This window comes from Cariama cristata, unplaced genomic scaffold (assembly GCF_000690535.1).
Source record: "Cariama cristata isolate BGI_N322 unplaced genomic scaffold, ASM69053v1 scaffold25245, whole genome shotgun sequence".
Lineage (NCBI taxonomy): Eukaryota > Metazoa > Chordata > Aves > Cariamiformes > Cariamidae > Cariama > Cariama cristata.
The window spans coordinates 14,786-35,113 of record NW_009618563.1 but is presented as its reverse complement, the minus strand read 5'-3'; the positions used below and the strand labels follow the sequence as shown (position 1 = coordinate 35,113).

The following is a 20,328-nucleotide window of genomic DNA, read 5'->3' as shown; positions in this document are numbered from 1 at the left end:
CAAGGGTCAGCCCGAAGTTCTGACTGAGAAGGGTTACAGCCCTCTGATCCAAGTTAATGATCAGCTCCAAAACACACAGCCTTCCAGACTGACACATCAGTGCAGCGAGCTGCCATGCCTACCATGCACACCCCACTCAGTCGCAGAAGTCCCAACACAAGCATTACAGTACCATCTTGTTAAACCAAGGCAAACAGCATCCCAGAAAAAGTTTCATTGCAGCTGACCTTCAGAAGGCAATTCTAAAGCATGCTGCAGTTTTACTGAAGCCTGCACATGGGGGTGAGGAGCACATTAAAACAGAGGGGCAAAGACAGAAAGGCATGAAAACGTATTCCCCTTAACCCCACAGCATCATGCATGGATTTCCCAACCACCAACAGGTCTTTTCTCCTTTTATAATTGAACACTTTACACACCATACACTGTGCCTACTGAATCCAATTGTGTTGGCAGCAGTACAGTGTTGCTGAGGTTAGGGTATTTTCCTAAGTAATAAACAGACAGCAATTTAGGCATAAAAACGATCCCTAGTGGCCTTTCTTAAACAAACAATTTAGAGTTTTTATGCTTTGGTGCTCTTCCCGTTTGCATTATTTATGCATGGAAAACATTTTTCCCTTAAAGTAGACAAGAATGTTCAAGGCCCAAGGTAATGTCTAGCCCCAACGTGCAGAGAAAAGATTTTTTTTGTTTTAACAAAGAATGCCCAGTACTTCACATTTCACAACAGCCTATGACGCAGTATAGTTTCTGAAATTCTGAGATCTTGGAGGCAAAAATAGCCAGTTCTTAGATCCTTAGGTTTTCTTTTCATACCACAATGTTCTGTTTTAAAGAGATGTCTATTTCCAGAATATAAATGTAATAAACAGATGGACTGGAATTTCCCACCAATTTAAAAAAGGTTGGGAATCTGATTGGTCAGGCTCAAATGGAAGGAACCGGAATTTACCATACGTGGAAGTGCTGTTGAAATTACAATCTACGCATGGAAAATGGACTTGTGCTCTTCCACCACCACCATTGATTCTTGGCAAAAAAGCATGACTACAGGGGAAGAGAACAACTTTGAACAACTGACAGAAGGTCATCTGGTTAACTTATAACAAAAGCAGAAAAAAACCGCTTAAGTTTGCTTAGGAGAGTCAGACTTTCTCTACTGTCAGGACAGTGTTTTGGCCTTTTTTGTATATGGTCCACCATACTCTTTCTGTTGGAATGACTGGCAGCCAACAGAATACGTTTGTCCAACTACACAATGAAACAGGTGAACAAAATGAGTTACAAACATGAAAATTAATTCTCATGTGACTAACAAAAACCAAAAGCAGCCACTTCTCACAGTGAATTTGTGAAATGACAAAAGCATGCAGTGCAATTTGGGAAGGAAAACAGTCAAAGCAGAAAAAATTCTGCATCCAGATTAAACTTTTAAGAACATACCTTGCTCACTTCTTTCAGAGCTTGCTTGCAGTTCTCATACTTTGATGAATCCTTAGGAGTTTTCTGACAAATAGTCTGAAATAAAATGTCAGTTACTTCAGAGGACTAAGAAGCACAGATCATAACAAACACAGAATTTTAAATACATATTAATTGAAATGAAGTGAAGTCACAGCTGTGGACTGGGATAAATGGGGGAACACTAGATCACTTCTCCAGAGTGCTCTGTCACACTAAGGAATGCCTCCCTTGAAAGCTTTTGGGAGCAAACCCATGTTCTGCTCCTCTTGGCCAACCTCCCCATCTATGGCAACACAGTGGAGGAGGCAGGTGGTATCTTTCCAGGAAAGGGAAAGTTTCTGTCATCTTGTCTCTAACTGCAAACCATAAAGAAATCCCATTGCAGCCCTACATAAATCAGGTTCTTCCTGTTTCAATGTTAAGCTTTTCCTGGAAGTTGAAATACCCATTTATGTACAACTGTACTTGCAATAAGAAAACAGCAAGAGATTACTGTGACCTCTGTGGAAGTTACAGATTTCCAAAGGATTAACAGAAAAGGCTCTTAAGGTTACACTGTTATGCGTACCATGTAACTGTACTATTTTATTAAAACAAAAAAAGCACATGGAAGAGAAGACAGCTGCAGCATCCAAACAGAACCAGCACTGGAAAGTAAGCTTACACATGACAGTTGTATCTATTGACAGAGTTTATATGTGAGTTAGGAGGTGAAGATGAAGTCCTATCAGAAACAGGCGTTTTGAATCAATCACTTTTTTGATTGAGAAAAAAACCATCGTAAAATATTTTAATTAAACCAAAGACTAATGCTCCCTCCTCTTTGAATGTAGTTGGAGCCTTAGTTCTGGTACTGAAGCCTTAAAAAAAAAAAATTCACTTTGAGGTCTCAATATAAGGTTTACACAACCATCTCCAAGAAAAACAAACCAAACTGAAACAGTGGAAAACAAAATGCTTGGTTTGGGTATTTAGAAGCTTTTGGTCAAAGAAGGGAAGGAAGTGAAGAAAAGAAAAAAAAAAGACAAGAAGGGGAAAGCACACCTAGTGACACACCAAAGCAACACTGAATTATGATGCCATTTTTTTACCTAGAAATGTACTGCAGAGAAGAGAGTATTCAATGTCCATGAATGAACTAAGTAACTATCCAGATGATCAAATGAACCCGTGCACATTTTGCAAATATACAGGAGAACAAAATTAGTAGTCCTGTTTCTGGATCCTACCAGTGTCAGAATCTCAGCCTGGATTTTAATCTGCACTATTGCTGGTGGTTCAGCTCATAAATTTAGTTTCAGCATCTTAACTGAAATACCATGAATCTCGGTGTAGACTTTGCTTCACAAATATTCACTTACACTTCACACTTCTTAGTCATCCAGTAACCTGCACAGGAAGGGAGCACCTCACAGTGTAACACACTGGTGGGAAACGGAGTATTTTCAATACCGCTCCACTCCGGAATAGCTCCCATGCCCTTGAGAACAGAGTTCATTCTTCAGGGTTACACTGCGACCCTCTCAACGGAGGGTCTTTAACGATCTTGTCCCTGAAAGTAAGTACTTACTCAAAAGGATCCTTACCTAATCTGTACGATGGAAAGTCTTGGGTTTTAAACTGTCAGGTTTAATTGTAATCCTAACACTACATAGCATTTTTATGCTGGGTTCCTCCTTGGTTTCAGAATAATTTTGTCCCTTTACTGTACAATTTTTCTATTATAATGCCTAAATATTTAACTTTTGAATGGGGGATCAGGAGCAGGAGGTACCAGCCACAGCAAGCAAACAAATGCTGCAGTACTTCATAATCAATGGACCAGTATCTACTACGCTGCACCTGTTACCAGCAAGAAGATATGAAGAGACCAGAATAAACTAGGAACTAAGTATGAAAGAATGCTAACACTAAAAGAACATGCATCAAGGAAAAAATAGAAAAGTAACTCTGTTCTCACATCCATCAGTAGGGGAAGACGAGTAACTCTCTGCATAGGAAGAATGAGGAAAGAGATCATTGGTAGATTCCGGCAATCTTCATGGGACTCGATCCGTGATAACACCTCTTTAAATGCTGGATTTGTGGCTCTGGTGGGAAAAATGGGGAAAGAATTAAATGGTATGTTTTACAAAGAATTGTGAGAGCTGCTAGATTTTAAATAAATCATGATTTTACTAATAGGAAGGGGTGATTTAAAGGACTCGTATCAACTAAGCCTTCAGCTTTATTTACTTAGATATGCAAGACCAATATTGACATTTAGAAACCTCAAGTTCTCCCATACATGAACATGAGTGCAAACAGCCTCATATGTAACATACAAGGAAAGTATGTCTTTGACATGGAATAAACTGTACTTATCAAGGGAAAGGGAATGTAACACATGACCACAAATAGGAATGAACTATGCAGCCAGGCGTACTTTCACTCTCTATTACTTCAAAAGAACTTGTAGGTTAAGGAAAGTGAAGCATGTAAGTACACGCTTAGTTGGAAGCCATAGGTTTTGCACTAAATACCACAGCCTACTACTCACTCCTACTACAAAAGGGGTGATTTTGCAATCATATTTTAAAATTAGTTCTTACAGTAATTTCTGCAGTGTTCGTTGCTGATAGACTTCATTGGTGCAGTATTTTACATACGGATCAAACGTTGAAGAAGTATGCTTTTCAACTATATCACTAATATCATCAATAAAGATGTTGTTCTGATGTCTTGCTTCAAGTTCATTAAAGAACCTGTGAAAAAAGAAATTACTTGCTTTTACAAAAAAATAGCAGACTCTCAGACATTTTACACTTTACCTGACACAACCCGTGACTCTGATAAACTAATGACAACTGGAATGGTTTGTGAAAGGGTGAGATCATCTCTCCTTTGGCAGAACACTAAGGGAAATCTTTATATGATGCAAGTCAAAGGGTGGTGGTGTCACCTGGCAGAGCCCAGCATAAGCAATGCTGGCAAAGTTACTTCCCATTCTCTAGCTGCCAAAACCGAAACAGCAGTACTGATCTGGTTAGACTAGAATTTCCAGAAGCAGGGTTGAAAAAGAAATGAAACAACTTCAAGCACACATGAACACATTTCCTCTTGTAATAAAGGAAATACAATACCAGAAATGTTCAATGAAATAAAGTTATGTGTGAACTGCTAAACTAAGAACAAAAAAAGACATAGCAAGCTGAGCTGCACAAGGTGTTTATATACTTCAATCTACCACTGAAACCAAACACAGACTGGAAGCAGTGAAAATGGAAACAGAAACCAAAATCCTGAGCTGACTTCTTCCCTAAACATGCTGTTCTAAGAACTTCCCTATTGTTCGTCCTCTGTTCCACATGCAAGTTCCTTTGGCCTCTGAAAGCTTTCCACTCCTTTTCGCATTTCTGGTTTTACCAGAAAACAAAAGCCTTTATTTCCGTGATGCTCATTAGCAGTATCTTACTGTTTGGGGTATAGGAGCTCACACAGGTGAGCTATTACAGGTCATTAGAATTACCTACACTGACACGCTGACAGCAGTGCAATCCTCAAAAATCTAGAAGTTGCTGAAAATCTCTCATATACTAATCTTGCCTGCAGCCTTTATACGAGATGATTCACTAGAAGAGTCCTGAACTCCCCAAACCAGCTAATAAAAAAATTCTCATATAGCAGACAAAAATTAAGGAAATACTTGGATCACACATTACACACCAAGCTAAAATATTTTGAAACTTATTTTATTTTGGCCCTTTATTACATTTTTGTCATTACTAACACTAGCTCTTCAAGATCTATCACCTTGCAGCACTTCTTTTTTTTCAGTGCACCACCAATGTTCTCCCCAGCTTGTTTTACAAACAAACCTCAAAGATGCAAGAAGAGGAGAACAGGATGAACAGAAGCTTATCATACAAGCCTTTAACAACACCTGGGTTAACCAAAGGTAAGACTTTTTTCAGGTGTGCTTAGAAGCAGCTGCCAAATTCTCACTTGGTCAATCACAGTCAGAAGACTCAAAGGGTTTTTTTTGTTTGGTTGGTTTTGTTTTTTTAAAGTGCTGACACATCAACTGCAGTTTGAACTGACTGATGTTTATCAGTATTATCATTTAATGAGAAACAGGACGCTGCCTATAAATAGATATAATGTTGTCTACACAGCGCACAGTTTTCACTCTTCCGCAGTAGTATTTTTTTTTTAAGAGCCTTACCACTTTTGGAAGGTAGAGTCTTCCAGCATCCTTCTATCCACCCATCTTATGTCAAAGCATAAAATATTTCAAGTTGTCACTGACTTGTATGCTACTTATTTGGTTTTTTAATGTCAAGAACAGCACTAACTGGCAAAGCATACTAAGTTGCTGTGAGATCTCATACAATACATGGACAAATACTAAAGTCAACAGTTGCCTGAAATTTCAGTAGGACCCAAGAAGGCGGGAGGGGGGGAAGAGTCTCCAAGTCACAGTCTACAATTTCTCATGAACCACAACAGTCAGATTTCAACCACCGACCACCATGAACTGCAGACGACTGGAATTCATTTCTACTCTACTCAGACATGTTTATAGGCGGGAGAACTTCTCAGCGTGCTGCCAATTTACTTTGCTCAGGAAATTAGAAAATACAACATTTCTTCCTGCTTATGGCACGCTGACAAAGTGTTTGACCATGCTGGGCTAGAACTTCCACTTTTAAAATTTATCTGGTGCTTTGTCAATGACATCATCAGTCACGGTCATTGCAAGGAACAGAAAAAACCTTGGAGAGTAGAAGATTGGGGGGTGGGGGGAAGAAAAAAAGGAAAAGAGAGGGCAGAGAGAAGCAGCATATGCAAGTCCCATCCCCCACAACATATACTATAAGAAATATTACCTCTGGAAATCATGCATCAAAGCTTGAATCAAAGGTTGTCTTTTTTGCATACAGTAATTAGCATATCGGATGCAATCAGTGAACCAGACACATCATAAAAACCTTTTACTTAAAATTTTAGGACAGATTCTGTCATAAAGACCAGTACTGAGTGGTCGAGTGATTATATTCAATGTAATAAACTACAAATTAGTTGCACTGTGTGACTAGCTTTTTTTGCTTAATACCGAAAGGATTTACTTAAAGCATTGGTTTCTGTTGAATCGAGAAGTTTTCTGGCTGAAGTTTGATCAAATTAAGAGAAGTCGAACAGCATCACAAGACAGCATTTCATCTCCTTCATCTTGCCCTTACGTTGTTTAAAAGAAACGTCTGACTTGTAATACTCTCAAACTCCCCTCCCCCTAAACACTACGTGCCAAATTTAGAAACACAGGTTTAATTCGTTTCCCGTTTGTGTCTTTTTATAGCACAAAATCTAGAAACACTAGAGATCTCACCAATACTGGAGTTTGCCCTGCCTTTATGACAAGATTTTCCTCCTCAAAGTTTTGGTGGCTTCTGTTAAAGGGTCTTCTCATGCCTTTAGGCAGGGCGTTAACAAGCCGGTAATCACCACCAGGACCAACCCCTAATACTGCCTCAGGCAATTTTCTTAAGCTATTTTTTCCTACTCGTTGCTTTAATCAATGACTGATACCCACACCTTTCTCAAAAACTCCCGTTAATTCAGCTGTATAAACACAACTGCGCAGTGGTACGTGCACAATGTTACAAACCACTCCACGCAACTGACCTTTACAAGGCCTAGAGGATGTCTCATTTACAACTGCAAACTCCCATCAATAGAGCTCTACTTAAACAGATGCCGTGAAGCATTTAGGTAGACATTTACTCTCTTTTCACCCCTAGATAAAGATATTAACTAGACTGCACTGGATTTTAACTAGATAGGCCAAATTAGAGTGAGAAAAACAATTATTTTACTTAATCAGATTGTTATTATCCAGGAGCAAAAAGCATGTAGAATCAAACAACAGCACATAAAAGGCATATACAGAAAAGTCAGAGGTACTCAAAAAAAAAAAAATCTAAGTTGTTTATTTACATCAAGAAAACTGATACCAAAGCCTTTCTGGCAAGTGAGACTGGGAAAGAACAGGCTTGGTGGAAGATCCGTCTAAAACTGAAGTAAATGTGGAACACCAGAAGTCAGCAGAACCAGGTGATCAGCACCCAAGAGGAAAAAAAAAAGTTATTTATCAGAGAGATCATTTTATTGTGTTTGCAAAATGACAGAATCACATAATAGCATCACCAGGCTGGTAAGAGGGACACATGCTGCAATATCTTTACTGCTTTGTATACAAGTTATGTAGCAGTCATAGAATCAAGGTTCTCAAACATTTATCCCATTTTTTTCCTACTGCTTATGGTACTACTGTTCAATCTCCTTGTGGGTTCCTGCAGTTCTCCATTGCTAAGGGTTCTGGGACAGTGCTATTGTCCCTCTCTGTCAGATGCCTCTGTCACCGAGAGTATCGGTCCATCACCACCAAAGCCTTTCTGTACGTGGAAGTGAACTGAGGTCTGGTTTGTAGATCACTGATTTCAAAGTTCATCATTATTATGCTTGCTTAATGTTTTTGGAATTATAATGACCTGCATGTCTGGCATAAAGAAGATTATACTGCAGCTTTAGCTTCACAGTGATGTTGCTGCTGACGCATTACTACCCAGTAACAGAGAAAAGCCACTGGAGTGGAAGCAATCACAATTTAACTTCCTCCTCTTAGAGATACGGGAACTGGAAAACAATTACCAATTTCAGATAACTTCAGATAAAGCAATAAAAATTCCTGATTAGCCTTTCCAAATCTGAGTCTTCTCATCAGGGACAGAAGCTTAACATCTGCACCACTAGTTTTTTTGTTTTGTTTTTGGGTTTGTGTTTTGTGGGGTTTGGGTGGGTGGGGTTTTTTTGTTGTTTTTTTATTTTATTTTTGTGTTGTGGTTTTTTTTTTTTGGGGGGGGGGGGCCTGATTTAAAGTAGTAAAAATGGGGAAAATTACAGCCTTATTGCCATAGAATCTTTATGCTGAATCAGAATCAGAGCTTTTAGCAAAAGAATAGCTGAAGAGAGGGTGATTAAAGTGAGGGTCTGCATCCACAGGTGTTTGAAATTTATCAGTTTGTTACAGGAGCTACCACAATCTAAACAACAGAAAACAATACATACACACACATATCTTTATAAAGCCAAACACTGCAAAGCTAACAGCCCATAAGAATATCTTTTATTAGGCAACATCCTCTGAGCAACTACAAAGCCAAACAAGAGGAAAAAAAAACAAAACAAAACTGACAGCCTACTCATTCATTCTGCGACAAACTGGAACAACTTTCAGCAAGCCGACCCACACGTAACTGTCCTAATGGTAAGCCACTTGCCTTTTCAACTATTTACAGTATTCTGGCAGAAATCCAGAACAATAAAAAGGCCATGGCAACCCTGCCAATATATTCTGTTACAGCGAGATTCTTGAGATGGCGGGTAAGTGCTCATAGCACCTAGCTCAATGGTGTGCATTTCACAAAACCAAATCTTGATTCAACCAATTAATACCCACTGACAAATGAATCCACAAAGAACACTCTGTGGCACTAGAAATGTAAATCTTTTTGATAAATTATGAAGACATCACAACAGGAGTCTTCTTTTTAAAAACCTTTCCCATGCTGAACAAAGTAATGCTTTTTATACTACTGAGAAGAAGCAAGGTGCTTCTGCCTGTCTTCCTCAGTCTAAAAAGTTACCTACATACTCATGTCACAAACAATGAATTTATAAATCGTTTTGTGAAGCTTTCTCGTAACAGGGATGAGGCTATTCCCATATAACACACTTGCCAGAACGGCCAAACTAACAAACGCAGCAAGCAAGACCTTGGAGAACGGAGGAGAACAACTGGACGCCTAACTTCTCTCATGCTCTACAAACCTGGGTTGTCATCTGCAATGCGTAGCTTCTCAACAACCAAGTGTTAGTACCAGCAAAGACTGATGATGTTACTATATGCAAGAGAACTAATCAATCTTGATATTTGGGAAGAAATTTTCATTAATATAAAAATACGAACCATACAAAACCATAAATTAAGGATTACTTAGTCTTGAGGGCTGTGTATCAGCCAGGGAACTCTCCTTCACGGTCTAGAAATGACAGTGATTTAGAACGTGTTGAGGAAACTCTCCAGAGAAAGTCTGGAATTTGTTGTTTCATTTCAAATGCGCCAGAGGGAGATCGCAAACACTCCCAGGTCAATCTTCCTCCCAAGGGCACCTGTGCCAAGTTGGCAACTGCCTCACTTCCATACCTGAAGGAAAGGGAGTTCAAAGTGCGAGCGTACTAATGCCCAGGTTACACTGTTTTACAGCCCTGCGCAGGTGCTGTTCAGAAATCAGAGGAGCAGCGCCCGTCACGGGAAGGCCAAGGGGCAGGACACAGCACTGCAAGAGATCACCCAGCACAGCTTCAAGTGCTGCTGGGCTTCTCCTTGTGCTATTGCAGGCACTTCAGCCTCTTTGTTACACACCTGCAGGGAAGTTATCCAGGGCAGCAAGCTATCACACATGCTTAAAGGTAGGGAGAAAACTGCAGGTTTTGATACTGCGGCATAGAAAGCTGCTTTTCCTATAAAACGTACAAATAAACATCTGTATACATGATCTTCATATCGATACAGCCACATCCACAGCAGAAGTTACAGTAGGACACGTAGGATAGCAAAGACCACACTTCGGCAGGCAAGCATTCCTAGCTATAAACACTGCACACACCAACTTCACTGTTGCCCAGAGTAACACGGAGCAATGCAACGTAACCCATCTATCTGCTAGGAAAGCATTCATCTCATAAATTTGAAGTTTAAAATCTCGTTTAAATAAAGCACACTGACCCAATGATACATGAGAGGAGCCACGGGAACATACATATATTCTCCCACTACGACAGCCTTGCTAAACACAGGTATTTCTAGACTTAATAACAACTTGGTGCCTTTTCAGAGCTACACGTTTTTTTTTATGTAAGAAGGCCAACGGCAGTTCTCTGAAACCAGACTGACCTCTTGAAGACCTATCGCTCGGCTTCAACTAAGAAAGGCTGCTGCTTCATTCCCTATCAGTCTGTGCAAGCAAAGCAGAGATGCAAGTCCAAATAGCTGTTGAACATTCATCCACTTTACTACCAAATATGTAGAAAAATGCAGTTTTCCTCTTTTGTGCTTCCTGTAGCAAAAGTAAATCTGAAAATTGGTGAAAGATTTGTAAGCTGCTACTAGAACAAACCCTGCAAGACCCAACAACAAAGCACGACTGCTTGAGAGGATCTGTGTGGGCACTAAGTTTCGGACGACTGTGACAGTGATGCTCTGCAGGAAAGAATGCATCAACATCTACTGGATAAATAGTTTCTGGGTTACAGCTGGAAAGCTTTAGAATTTTTAAGTACTTTTGTTCTACTGTCCTTAAACACAAATATTCACATAAATAACCCTCTATGCAGAGATTAGGCTACAGAAGAAGAGCCAGAGGCTCCAAGAAGTCAGCTATGAATGCTGCTGTGCGATTATTTTTTTTTTAATTTTTATTTTTAAATAGAAAGTATGTTCACATAATATATGGATGGACTTCAGTACAAATAAATATCATGGCAGATGGCAGCTTCGTGCCATAGTTCTGGTGATACAAGCTTCCACGGCTCTAGTCCAACTTATTCATGTCTCTTCCTACCCCGCTCTTTATCACCGCAATTGCTTGTGGGCTGACACTTGCTGAGATCTGGGAACTGCTCTGACAGGGATGTGAGGGAGGTGAGTGAAGGAAAACTCTGACCAAATTTGTTTTGTGGGTTGTTTTTCAGCTCCATCTCGTCTGGCTGGCAGCTGGCTGAACTCAGGGAGTAATGGGGAAGGGGGGAAACCTCCAGGCACCACTAGAACCAAAATTGGACCTTTCACATCAGTGTGCAAGAAATAAAGGATACAAATAAACAAACAAACTCTACTACGCTGGTCCTACAACAGCCCTCTACAACAACTCTTTTGGTTAAACCTCACAATTTTAAGACCATTCATCTAGAACATGTTTCAATCCTTTGAGTGACCCAAACAACAATATTTCAGCTCAAAAGGAGTTATTTTTATTTGATGCCAAAACTACCTGTTGCTGGACAACACAAACCATCTTAGGTCTGGTAAGGGAAGATCTGGGGTTTGGGTGGTGGGGTTTTTGGGGGGTTTTTTTGTTTGTTTTTGAAGAAAAGAAGCTACACTATTAACATTAAAAGCAATCATTAGAAGACAATTAGGTAGAGAAGTATCAGTTCTTAGGCTGAGGATCTCAGCCAGAGAAACAAGAAAAAAGTATCTCCAAAAGTATTTAATGATAGAAGGAAAAACTGAACACAAAGTCCTAGACTAACGACTGGCAGAACAGTTTTGAAAAGTAATCTAATTACAAAAAGAAAAGTTCCAAGGGGACCTGACAGTGAGTCTCTCCTCACAAGAATCTGGGACACTGAGTTACATACCATCTGTGCTGCATTTCCACAGGAAGATAAACTGACAGTACAGAGCCTCAGAATCATAAATTTTTCAGAAAGGGACACACAGACAATTAATTTGTCAAAATACTTTTGGCAGTAATAGAACACACAAAGAATACTGAGAGGAGAGCATGCAGATGGAAGTTTTGAATACAAGTGAAGATAGGCCAGACAAAATTACCAGATTTCTCTCTAGAGAGAGAGGTAAAACATAGTAAGATTCTAATGACCACTATTCACAAATACCGTTTTTGTAAATTTAAAATAGAAATTGAATTACCTTTCACCTGACAAACACTGTTAATATTGTCAAGCTTCAGTAACCACAATTTAAAAAAAAAAAAAAAAAAATCAGTAAAAATGCACACCTACCATCATGCAGTTGCGGTGACGCAGCAATTGTAACTAACTGCGCACAGCCTTGGCTGCTTTGACATTTCTGTTACTGAACCTCTTCCCTCAGACATACACACCTTACCTCTCACTATTCACTGACATTTGCTGTCCATCCAGTTCAAGTCAGATAAAGAAGGAGAATCACGTTTTGTGTGGAACAAAAAAGAAGAACCAGAAACATTATTACATGAGAGAGACTGTGAAGGCCTTAAGAGAAAACCAGAGAGTAACACAGAAACCAGCCAAGCAGTTAAAGGTGCAGCCTGTATCCTGCCTCTTTTCAGGTGAACTCAACCCCATCCCAAAAGTTTAAATCAGCTCTACCACAGAGGAGAGTCAAGCAACACTGTTTCATCTGCTACTCTTGATCTTGGCAAAGGGTGGTCATTTAGGTTTTGATTACATGGTAAAAAGAGCTGATATATATAGGGTACATCTACACTGCCAAAGAAAAAGAAACCCTGAAACCCAAACAAGATACTTAACGTACTACTACATCATGTAATCTTTCAGAAAGAATGCCCTGAAGGGTCTACTCTGAGCAAAGCATGAGATGGCAGCTCCAGGAATCTGGAAAACATTGGTAAATCAGCTGTCTTGATTTCGTGGGGTTTTTGGGGGTTTTTTTTGTTTGTTTTTTTTGTTTTGTTTTGTTTTTTTTTTAAAACAAAATCCAGATACATAGTGTCTATTTTAACTAGCAAAATAAGTAAACACAATCATTAATGTGATCCAAAGGTCTCCTTAAAAGATCGCACCAGCTAATACTATTTTAAAGGGATTAAACTGTGGCTATGCAAAGCTTGACAAGCATTTCAAGACCTGCTGGGTAAAACACCATGGAGGCAGGATGCTAGAGAAACAAAAACACGGTTACATGGTCAGCATCTAAATGACACCGCAAATGACCCCTGGGATACAGAGATTTTCTTAAGAAATACAAGTTTTATGCAACTAATATTTAAGTTTCATGTATCCGGCACTAGAAAAAAAATAACCATAAAGACAGTTTTAAGTTTTATGTTTATGTTGGTGTTTCTTGAAGATACTGTGCAATCCATTAGAGTGACAAAATAAGGCAAGTTTATTCCGGCATCTAGTCCCATCTGGTTTTAATAACTGACTTCAGGCTGAGGCTAAATCCATTGCTAACAGATACGCAACTGCAAATGCCCTCCACCAACACTTTCTGTGCCATACGCAACATTATTGAAGATTCTCAGACAGCCTCTCCAAAAGTGATCTTTTACACCACCTCTGAGCAGGCGTGAAAGCAACGATAAGGATGCCTAAGAAGAGACTGTGAAATCTGAGCTATATTTAATTTCACAGAGGATTACAGAAGGCAGAGACAAGCAAATTGTGAATAGATCCCGTATTCTTTACAATTAGCTGGCATTCCTTCAGAGGGGCATCTGAAACAGAGAACGTAACGGACAGCTTGAAGAGGACTTTACACAGGACAGAAGGGAATGTACTGAAAAACACTCCGCTTCTCTTTACTACTCTAAACCAACATTATATTAAAACACTTGACTGTTCTCAGAAAGTCTTTTGAGAGTTAAAACCATGCCCACTGGCAACTCCCCATACCTTGCTATCAACAGTAAGTATCTTGGGCTGGGAAACTTCTCCACAGGTACTGGCCAAAACAGTGCTTCCCTGCTTTGGTCACCACTGTGACTGAGGGTGACACGCCAGAGCTACAGGAGAGGAAAGCTCTGGGATCAAAGTCTGGATTACCAAGGAGGGCAGTGCAGCAGCAGCGGGAAGAAGAGGCTCACACACAGTCGAGCAGACAGTGTCATCATTCTCCAGTTACCATGGCAGAGGCACTGCCCAAGTATCTTCCTATTGTGTCCTTCTCCTATACACAGCGACAGCTGGCAAAAGTTTAGTCTATTTGTAGAGCATGAAAACACACCATGAAGGTGATGGATAGAAAATCCGCGAGTTTGGGGTATTCTTTTCAATATCTTTAAGTGAATAATTTAAAGCTAAATGCCTATTGTATTTTCTGGAAAACTAGGTATTTTCTTCAAGGGCACTTTTTGTATAGGTAACCGCCAAGTACTTACTAAAGTATGATACAATGCATATGTATGCATAAAAACCTCCAATCTCATTTAAAGAAAAAGCACTCTTTCTCTTAAGTTCTGCTCACCCAAGAAAATGGGCTGAAGGAAGTATGTTTCTGTTCAGATTTGTTGTTCCTGAGTATTGAAGTCATATATCTAATCTTGTCTCCAATAAGGAAGCTAAATTATAAAAGAACAAGCACTGGGTCAGGAATGCAAGTACCAACTGCACATTATTTTAAAGTTACTGTTTACCAACACTGCTAGCCATGTGCAAAGAAACAGTGCAGGTCAACCCAGAGAGTTATTTCAGCTGCCAGAAGAGCCCTCTAAACAAATAATTCCCAGATATTAAAGCCAAAGAGTTCAGCAATGAGCGCTGATGTCAGAACAAACCACGAAGGAAGCAATCTGAGGAAACACAACACCACATACACTGTCCTAAGTCATCAATATGGTGCAAATCCATAAATGTGTTCTGCGGGCACCTTACATTTAAAGAAAAGCAAAAAATTGGCACTTTGGACTCACTGCTCTACCATACATCCTCCAGAATCCCTGGAATCTCCTGACTATCAAAAAAGGCCCCATCAGCAATAAAAGCAGATTATGCAGCAAGGCTGGGAGAAAGGCAAAAACCACACCTGGTAAATTCAGTAGTGCTCTGCAACACCTCCCAAACCCACGCGTCACTTATGGTCTGAGCGCTCACCAGCACCTGCTGTGGGTCAGGGCCACACACCAGCTTCTGCGCAGAGCCACAGCTGCCTCACATCCTGCTTCCACATTGGCTGGGAGGATTTTTCTCCCACTTGTTCCCATTACTCTGTACACCATGTCCAACATAATCACTCAGCCTTACTGATACGGAAGCCACTTACCTGCTTCAAAACGTCCAGTATGAACAACTTTCTTGGAAAGAACACAGACCTTCTCCCCCAGACCACACCTCAGTGTCACTTATCCAACAGGGTAATCACACTCAGCTGGATGCTCTCAAGGCATTACCCAGCTTTCTTCAAAACTTGCTAACAGCAAGGACTGTGATAAAATACAGAACACAGACTAAGACCATCAGTCTAGACCAAACATGAAAAAAGGATGTAAATGACTTATATCAGCCTTACCTGGAAATCAAATCAGTGATCTATAACTTAGGAATACTTCTCTTTCCTTACAGTTCACCTGAATCACCCACTGTCTACGCACAGTATTTAAACTTTTTCTTTTTTTTTTTTTTTTTTAAACACTATATGCAGGTTTCGGTGGTTTTTTTGCAATCTTCAAAAAAAAAAAACTGAGCAAAAGAACTCTCCATTCTCTAAAAGTAACATTTTTAATACCTTGTTAAGTGATTCAATACACACACTTAAATGAACGCTAGGATTGTATTTTACAGGATTGTATTTTCCTGTGGAAAAAGGTGAAGCTGCATCATTTAAAGTATGTTGGAAAGAGGTAAAACATTAACCTAATTTACAAAAAAGCACTATGAGAAAGCTTACCTGGTTCCTAACATATACTCACAATTATAAAATTAAATTAAGATACTCAGACAAGATGTTAACCTGCCTCACAAACCCACACAAGCTTCTCTACCAAAATCAAGACCCACAGTTTAAAAACAGTCAGAACCTGCCAAACTATTTTTTGTTTGTGTCTTTTTCTGCTAATGTTAATTTTATGACATTCCATAAGCTTTTTGCCTTTTGCTGGCCTAATGGTAGAGAGAGAAACAAAACACTAAAGCTTTCCTTTCTCCAATAAATGCAGTGATTTGACCTGTCAGACCAATTGTTCTTGAAGGCATTTCACCAATTTCCCTGTAACTCCCCTTTCCCAAGACAGGCTCTTGGCAAATTGACCTCTTTTGCACCACGTATTGAGCCTGGAGAGAGTCCTTCTTACTAGTGAGATTGATTGCACAGTACTCTCAGACTACACAAGCTTTTATTTCTGAATAAGCTGGCCTTTGGCATCCCCATTAGCTTACCTCTCAGTCTAACAGCTCTCACTGACTCGGGTTGCAATTTGTGTGACTTTGTGTTCTATTAGTTATGAACTCCCATATTACACATACAGGCAAATTCATAATCATAATTAATTTTTCTGAATCCACCTTACAAGACATTTTCATAAACAAACACACTGTATGCTGCACAAATTATCCAGACCAACTCTTCTTTGTTAGAGGCATTCCAATGAGCTCCCAAAAGCAGAGACGGCCTTTGCTGTCTGTATTCTGCTTCTAACAAGGGCAGCTTTGTTCCATCAGAAATGGCCTTGTCATGCATTAGAAGCCTATCTTGGTGTTTCTGTTTCTGGAGAGTTTCCATTAAACATGTTCTAAGTCAAAGTTCCTAGACAGAAGCTTTAAGCAATTTTGACTAAAGATAGTATTTTTATCAGTACACATTCTTCAGCTCACCCAACTTTGGTCTGAGCAACCAAAGCCACAGATAACTACACTCATACTCAGATTTTATATTTTGAAGTAAAGGAAAGTCTGCTTAAAATACAGCATAATGGGACAGAAGCTCAATTTTATTACAATTTTATAACAAAAAGGATGGACTTTGCTACCTTGAAAGACCCTGAAAATGGGAAGTGATAGTTTAGAGATACCAAGAAAGAGACTTCTGTTTTAAAATCACTTTCATTATTTACATAAATGAGGTTGTAGAAAGCCAGCACAAAGTTTTGTTACAGTTTAACAGTATTGCATAACTCGGGAAACAAAATACGTTTTCATTTAAGTTTAAAAAGGAGTTACGAATTCTGTTTTTACTCCAAGTTATAAAAAAAAACAAACCAAAACAAAAACCCACCAAGTTCTTAAACCATTAGACTTCCCAGACAAGAAAGAGTAAGATCATAATTTTAGGCCAGTGTGGTATTTTTCCAGTCTTTTTTTTTTCCCCTCCCACTTCCTTTGAAGACTATTAATCAAAAGGTTTGTAAAAATTCCCCTAAAAATGCTGCTCTCCCCACCCCCATCTCTGCTTTAAATAACTTAAGTGAGAAGTTTAAAAGTGGATTTAATTATTTGCAAGGCTTATTCAACCCAGGGGAAAAAAAAACAAACAAACAGACACCTAGTCACATAGCTATACTAGTATGGTCAGCTGTGTCTTACAGAAACAATGCAAAGGAGAGGCAAAGTCTGCAGGCTAATTAAACCCTTGATTCCTATTAAGCTATCTAAAAAAGATGGCAATTACCTTCTAACACATGATGGTCCTGTGACATCAATATTGGTCTAGGAAAAAAATAGGTTCATACTTTTACAATTCGCATTTCATGTAAGGAGAAACCTTCAAAAAGTACTATTCCTTGAAAATAAGGACTTTGATAACCTGCACTCCCTGACAACACTGCTGTCATACAACTCCCATTCCTGTGGTGGCTGTGGATTCAGACAACATCCAACTTCTGGCAAAAGGCCTCAACTATATGAAAGAGCGAGAAGCAAAAGGGAACAAGGGAATGAAAAAATGAAGGTATACCGAGTAAGTCCAAATGTACACCTATCACATAGCTCCTAAAATAGGTTTGCACTTGCCACAATACATTAGACTCTCACATGTATGCTCCTTTAAACAAAACCTTATTACTGCATAAACTTCAGAAGACAAAGCCAAACTGCTGCACAATAGATGTAAAATTCCACAGACTTCGTGGGGCTTCAGAGAAATAGAAGTCAAGAAAGGACATTGCCACGACTGGGAACACAAACCCTGAGCAGTTCCACTAAGGTAAATGCCAGTTTAATGCTAAAGAATTCAGAACATCACACTTCCTACAATAAGGAAACAAAGGGGACAAAAGGAACAACAACAAAAGCTGAAAAGGTGGGAAGGACTGACTCCAGAAATATTCCTAGCCTGACAGATTCCTTACCCAACCATTAGCCCCATTTCTGAAACGAGGCTAATATTTTTCTGTTCTCCAAGTAGAGAGATATATGGAAGTTGTACAGTGCTACAGTTAAGACTAATCTGTATCTTAACTAGGCCATGTGCATCCTTCAGCCATTGTGCTTGATTTCAAACTGGAAATAAGGTATAAGAAAAGAAGCATAGACATTTTATTTTTTAGTTATGTAGACCACAGTAATTCACCTGCTGATACTGCTATTAACCAGGCTAAGATAATGAGCACATTATAACAAAGCAAAGCCTCATTAAACAACTTTTTGAAATAGAGTTTGAAGTATTCATAACCCTGAAGTACACTGTGAGTCCACATACATACGCATGTCCCACATTATTTAATGCTGGCAGTAATTATCAGCAATCATAAACCAGATTTTTCAGCATTTGTATTGTGTGAGATCTGCCAACATTTCTTTTTCATTAGGCACTATTGTAGTATGTCTGTTTTTCTTGTTATTGGCTTTGAACTGAAGAAAGTTGCCAAAAAAAAAAAGAAAACCACAGCACAGCAGATCTTCTTTTTAAGAGAAATACAAGTCGCTGGCGTCAGGTGCTATGGCGTGCACAGCACTGTTCACAAACAGTAACATGCCTATGGTGTTTACATAAAAGATGCCACAGTCACACAGTATGCTGCACATTGAGTACTCTGCAGAAAGTAAACAGTGATTCAACTGATTAAGGAAAACACTGGCAAGTGTCAGCTCTTAAGGGCAAGCATGAAACTCTCACTCAATCTTTAACAGTTTAGTAAGGGCAGACGAAGCTTAATTTGATAGAGACTAAAGACTTCCAACCAAATCAATTCTGTGATTCTGTGACTAGGAATGAATGCTTAACGTTATCAACATTTAGCTTAGGAACGGTTTAGATTTGAAGGATGCTTATTCCTACTAAAATACACTATGTTCTTTTCTTCCCTACCAATTTTCAGAGAAACTAGTACCACGCCTACCCCATTAAACGTGAACTCAAACATAGTGGCAACATGAGCCTGTCAAACTCACATGCATGTTCACTGTTATTTGTAGCTTCCATCTTCAAACTAGCATGACAGTTTTGGAAGAAACGGTTACCACTCTGAAATGGTTACTTGGGATTCCAGTAAGAAACTTGCTTTTATGTTCAAACAGGCATTAAAATAATAACCAAGCATCTCCAGTTTAGCCTACCTGTAAGCTCTCCTTACTACATCAGTACAGCCAGGAAAGTAAACAACTGTTCAACCTTAAAAATAGAGAGTATTCTGGCAAGAAAAGCTAAGACTTTTCCAAATAAGAGCAAGATGCCTCGGAAAATGAAAGCCTAAGTAAGGTATAGTCTCAGTCTGAAATATTACCATGTATCATAGATAGTACTAACCGAAGCTCTACTATTCAAGGAGCTGCCTGTGAGGTATATAAGGAAAATAAAATCCAAATCAACAGGGGCTTACTTGTATTACAAAACCAGAACCTATGGTTAGCAAAATAAAACCGTAGCTGTTTGTATTACCTGAAGTGATTCTTTAGCACTGCAAGCCACATGTATTTTGGTGCTCTCAAAGAACAGAGAATAAAATTCCATTCCAATTTATTTACAGCTTATCAAAAATCAAGACTCTGCATATTAACACTTGCAACATTTGACTTGTCATGCTTAAATTGTCAGGCCCAAGTTTTTGCTGAATTTGCTGCCTCGCAGCTGTTCCTCCATTTTCTGGTAACACTAAAGACACTATTTTGCATACTATGTTTCATTACTTGCTCGAAAGACATTTTGACTATCAGTAATCATGCCTCAGGTATAATTAAAAAAATATGTAAAGAATTAAAATTTATAATTACTAAATTTAAATTTATATTATAAGAAAGGTATAATTTATTTTAACGTAGAAATGCATTGCTACACTTACTTTTTGCTTGCTTCATAAACATCCGTGATATTGGAGAAAAGGTGATGGCTCTCTGTTTTGGTCATTGTGAGGCTCCGTTCCC

The 20,328-nt window shown here is 39.1% G+C and overlaps 1 protein-coding gene across 1 annotated transcript in view; it reads right to left on the bottom strand.

Annotated features, from left to right (window-relative positions):
- ARHGEF26 (Rho guanine nucleotide exchange factor (GEF) 26) overlaps positions 1–20,328 on the bottom strand; it is a 58,588-nt gene that overhangs the window by 23,509 nt on the left and 14,751 nt on the right. The window contains exons 6-9 of the mRNA XM_009700910.1: positions 20,247–20,318; positions 4,059–4,211; positions 3,428–3,557; positions 1,447–1,521 (exon numbers count right to left, since the gene is read on the bottom strand). Of these exons, the coding sequence (XP_009699212.1) occupies positions 1,447–1,521; positions 3,428–3,557; positions 4,059–4,211; positions 20,247–20,318 (430 nt within the window). The remainder of the gene's footprint in view (positions 1–1,446; positions 1,522–3,427; positions 3,558–4,058; positions 4,212–20,246; positions 20,319–20,328) is intronic.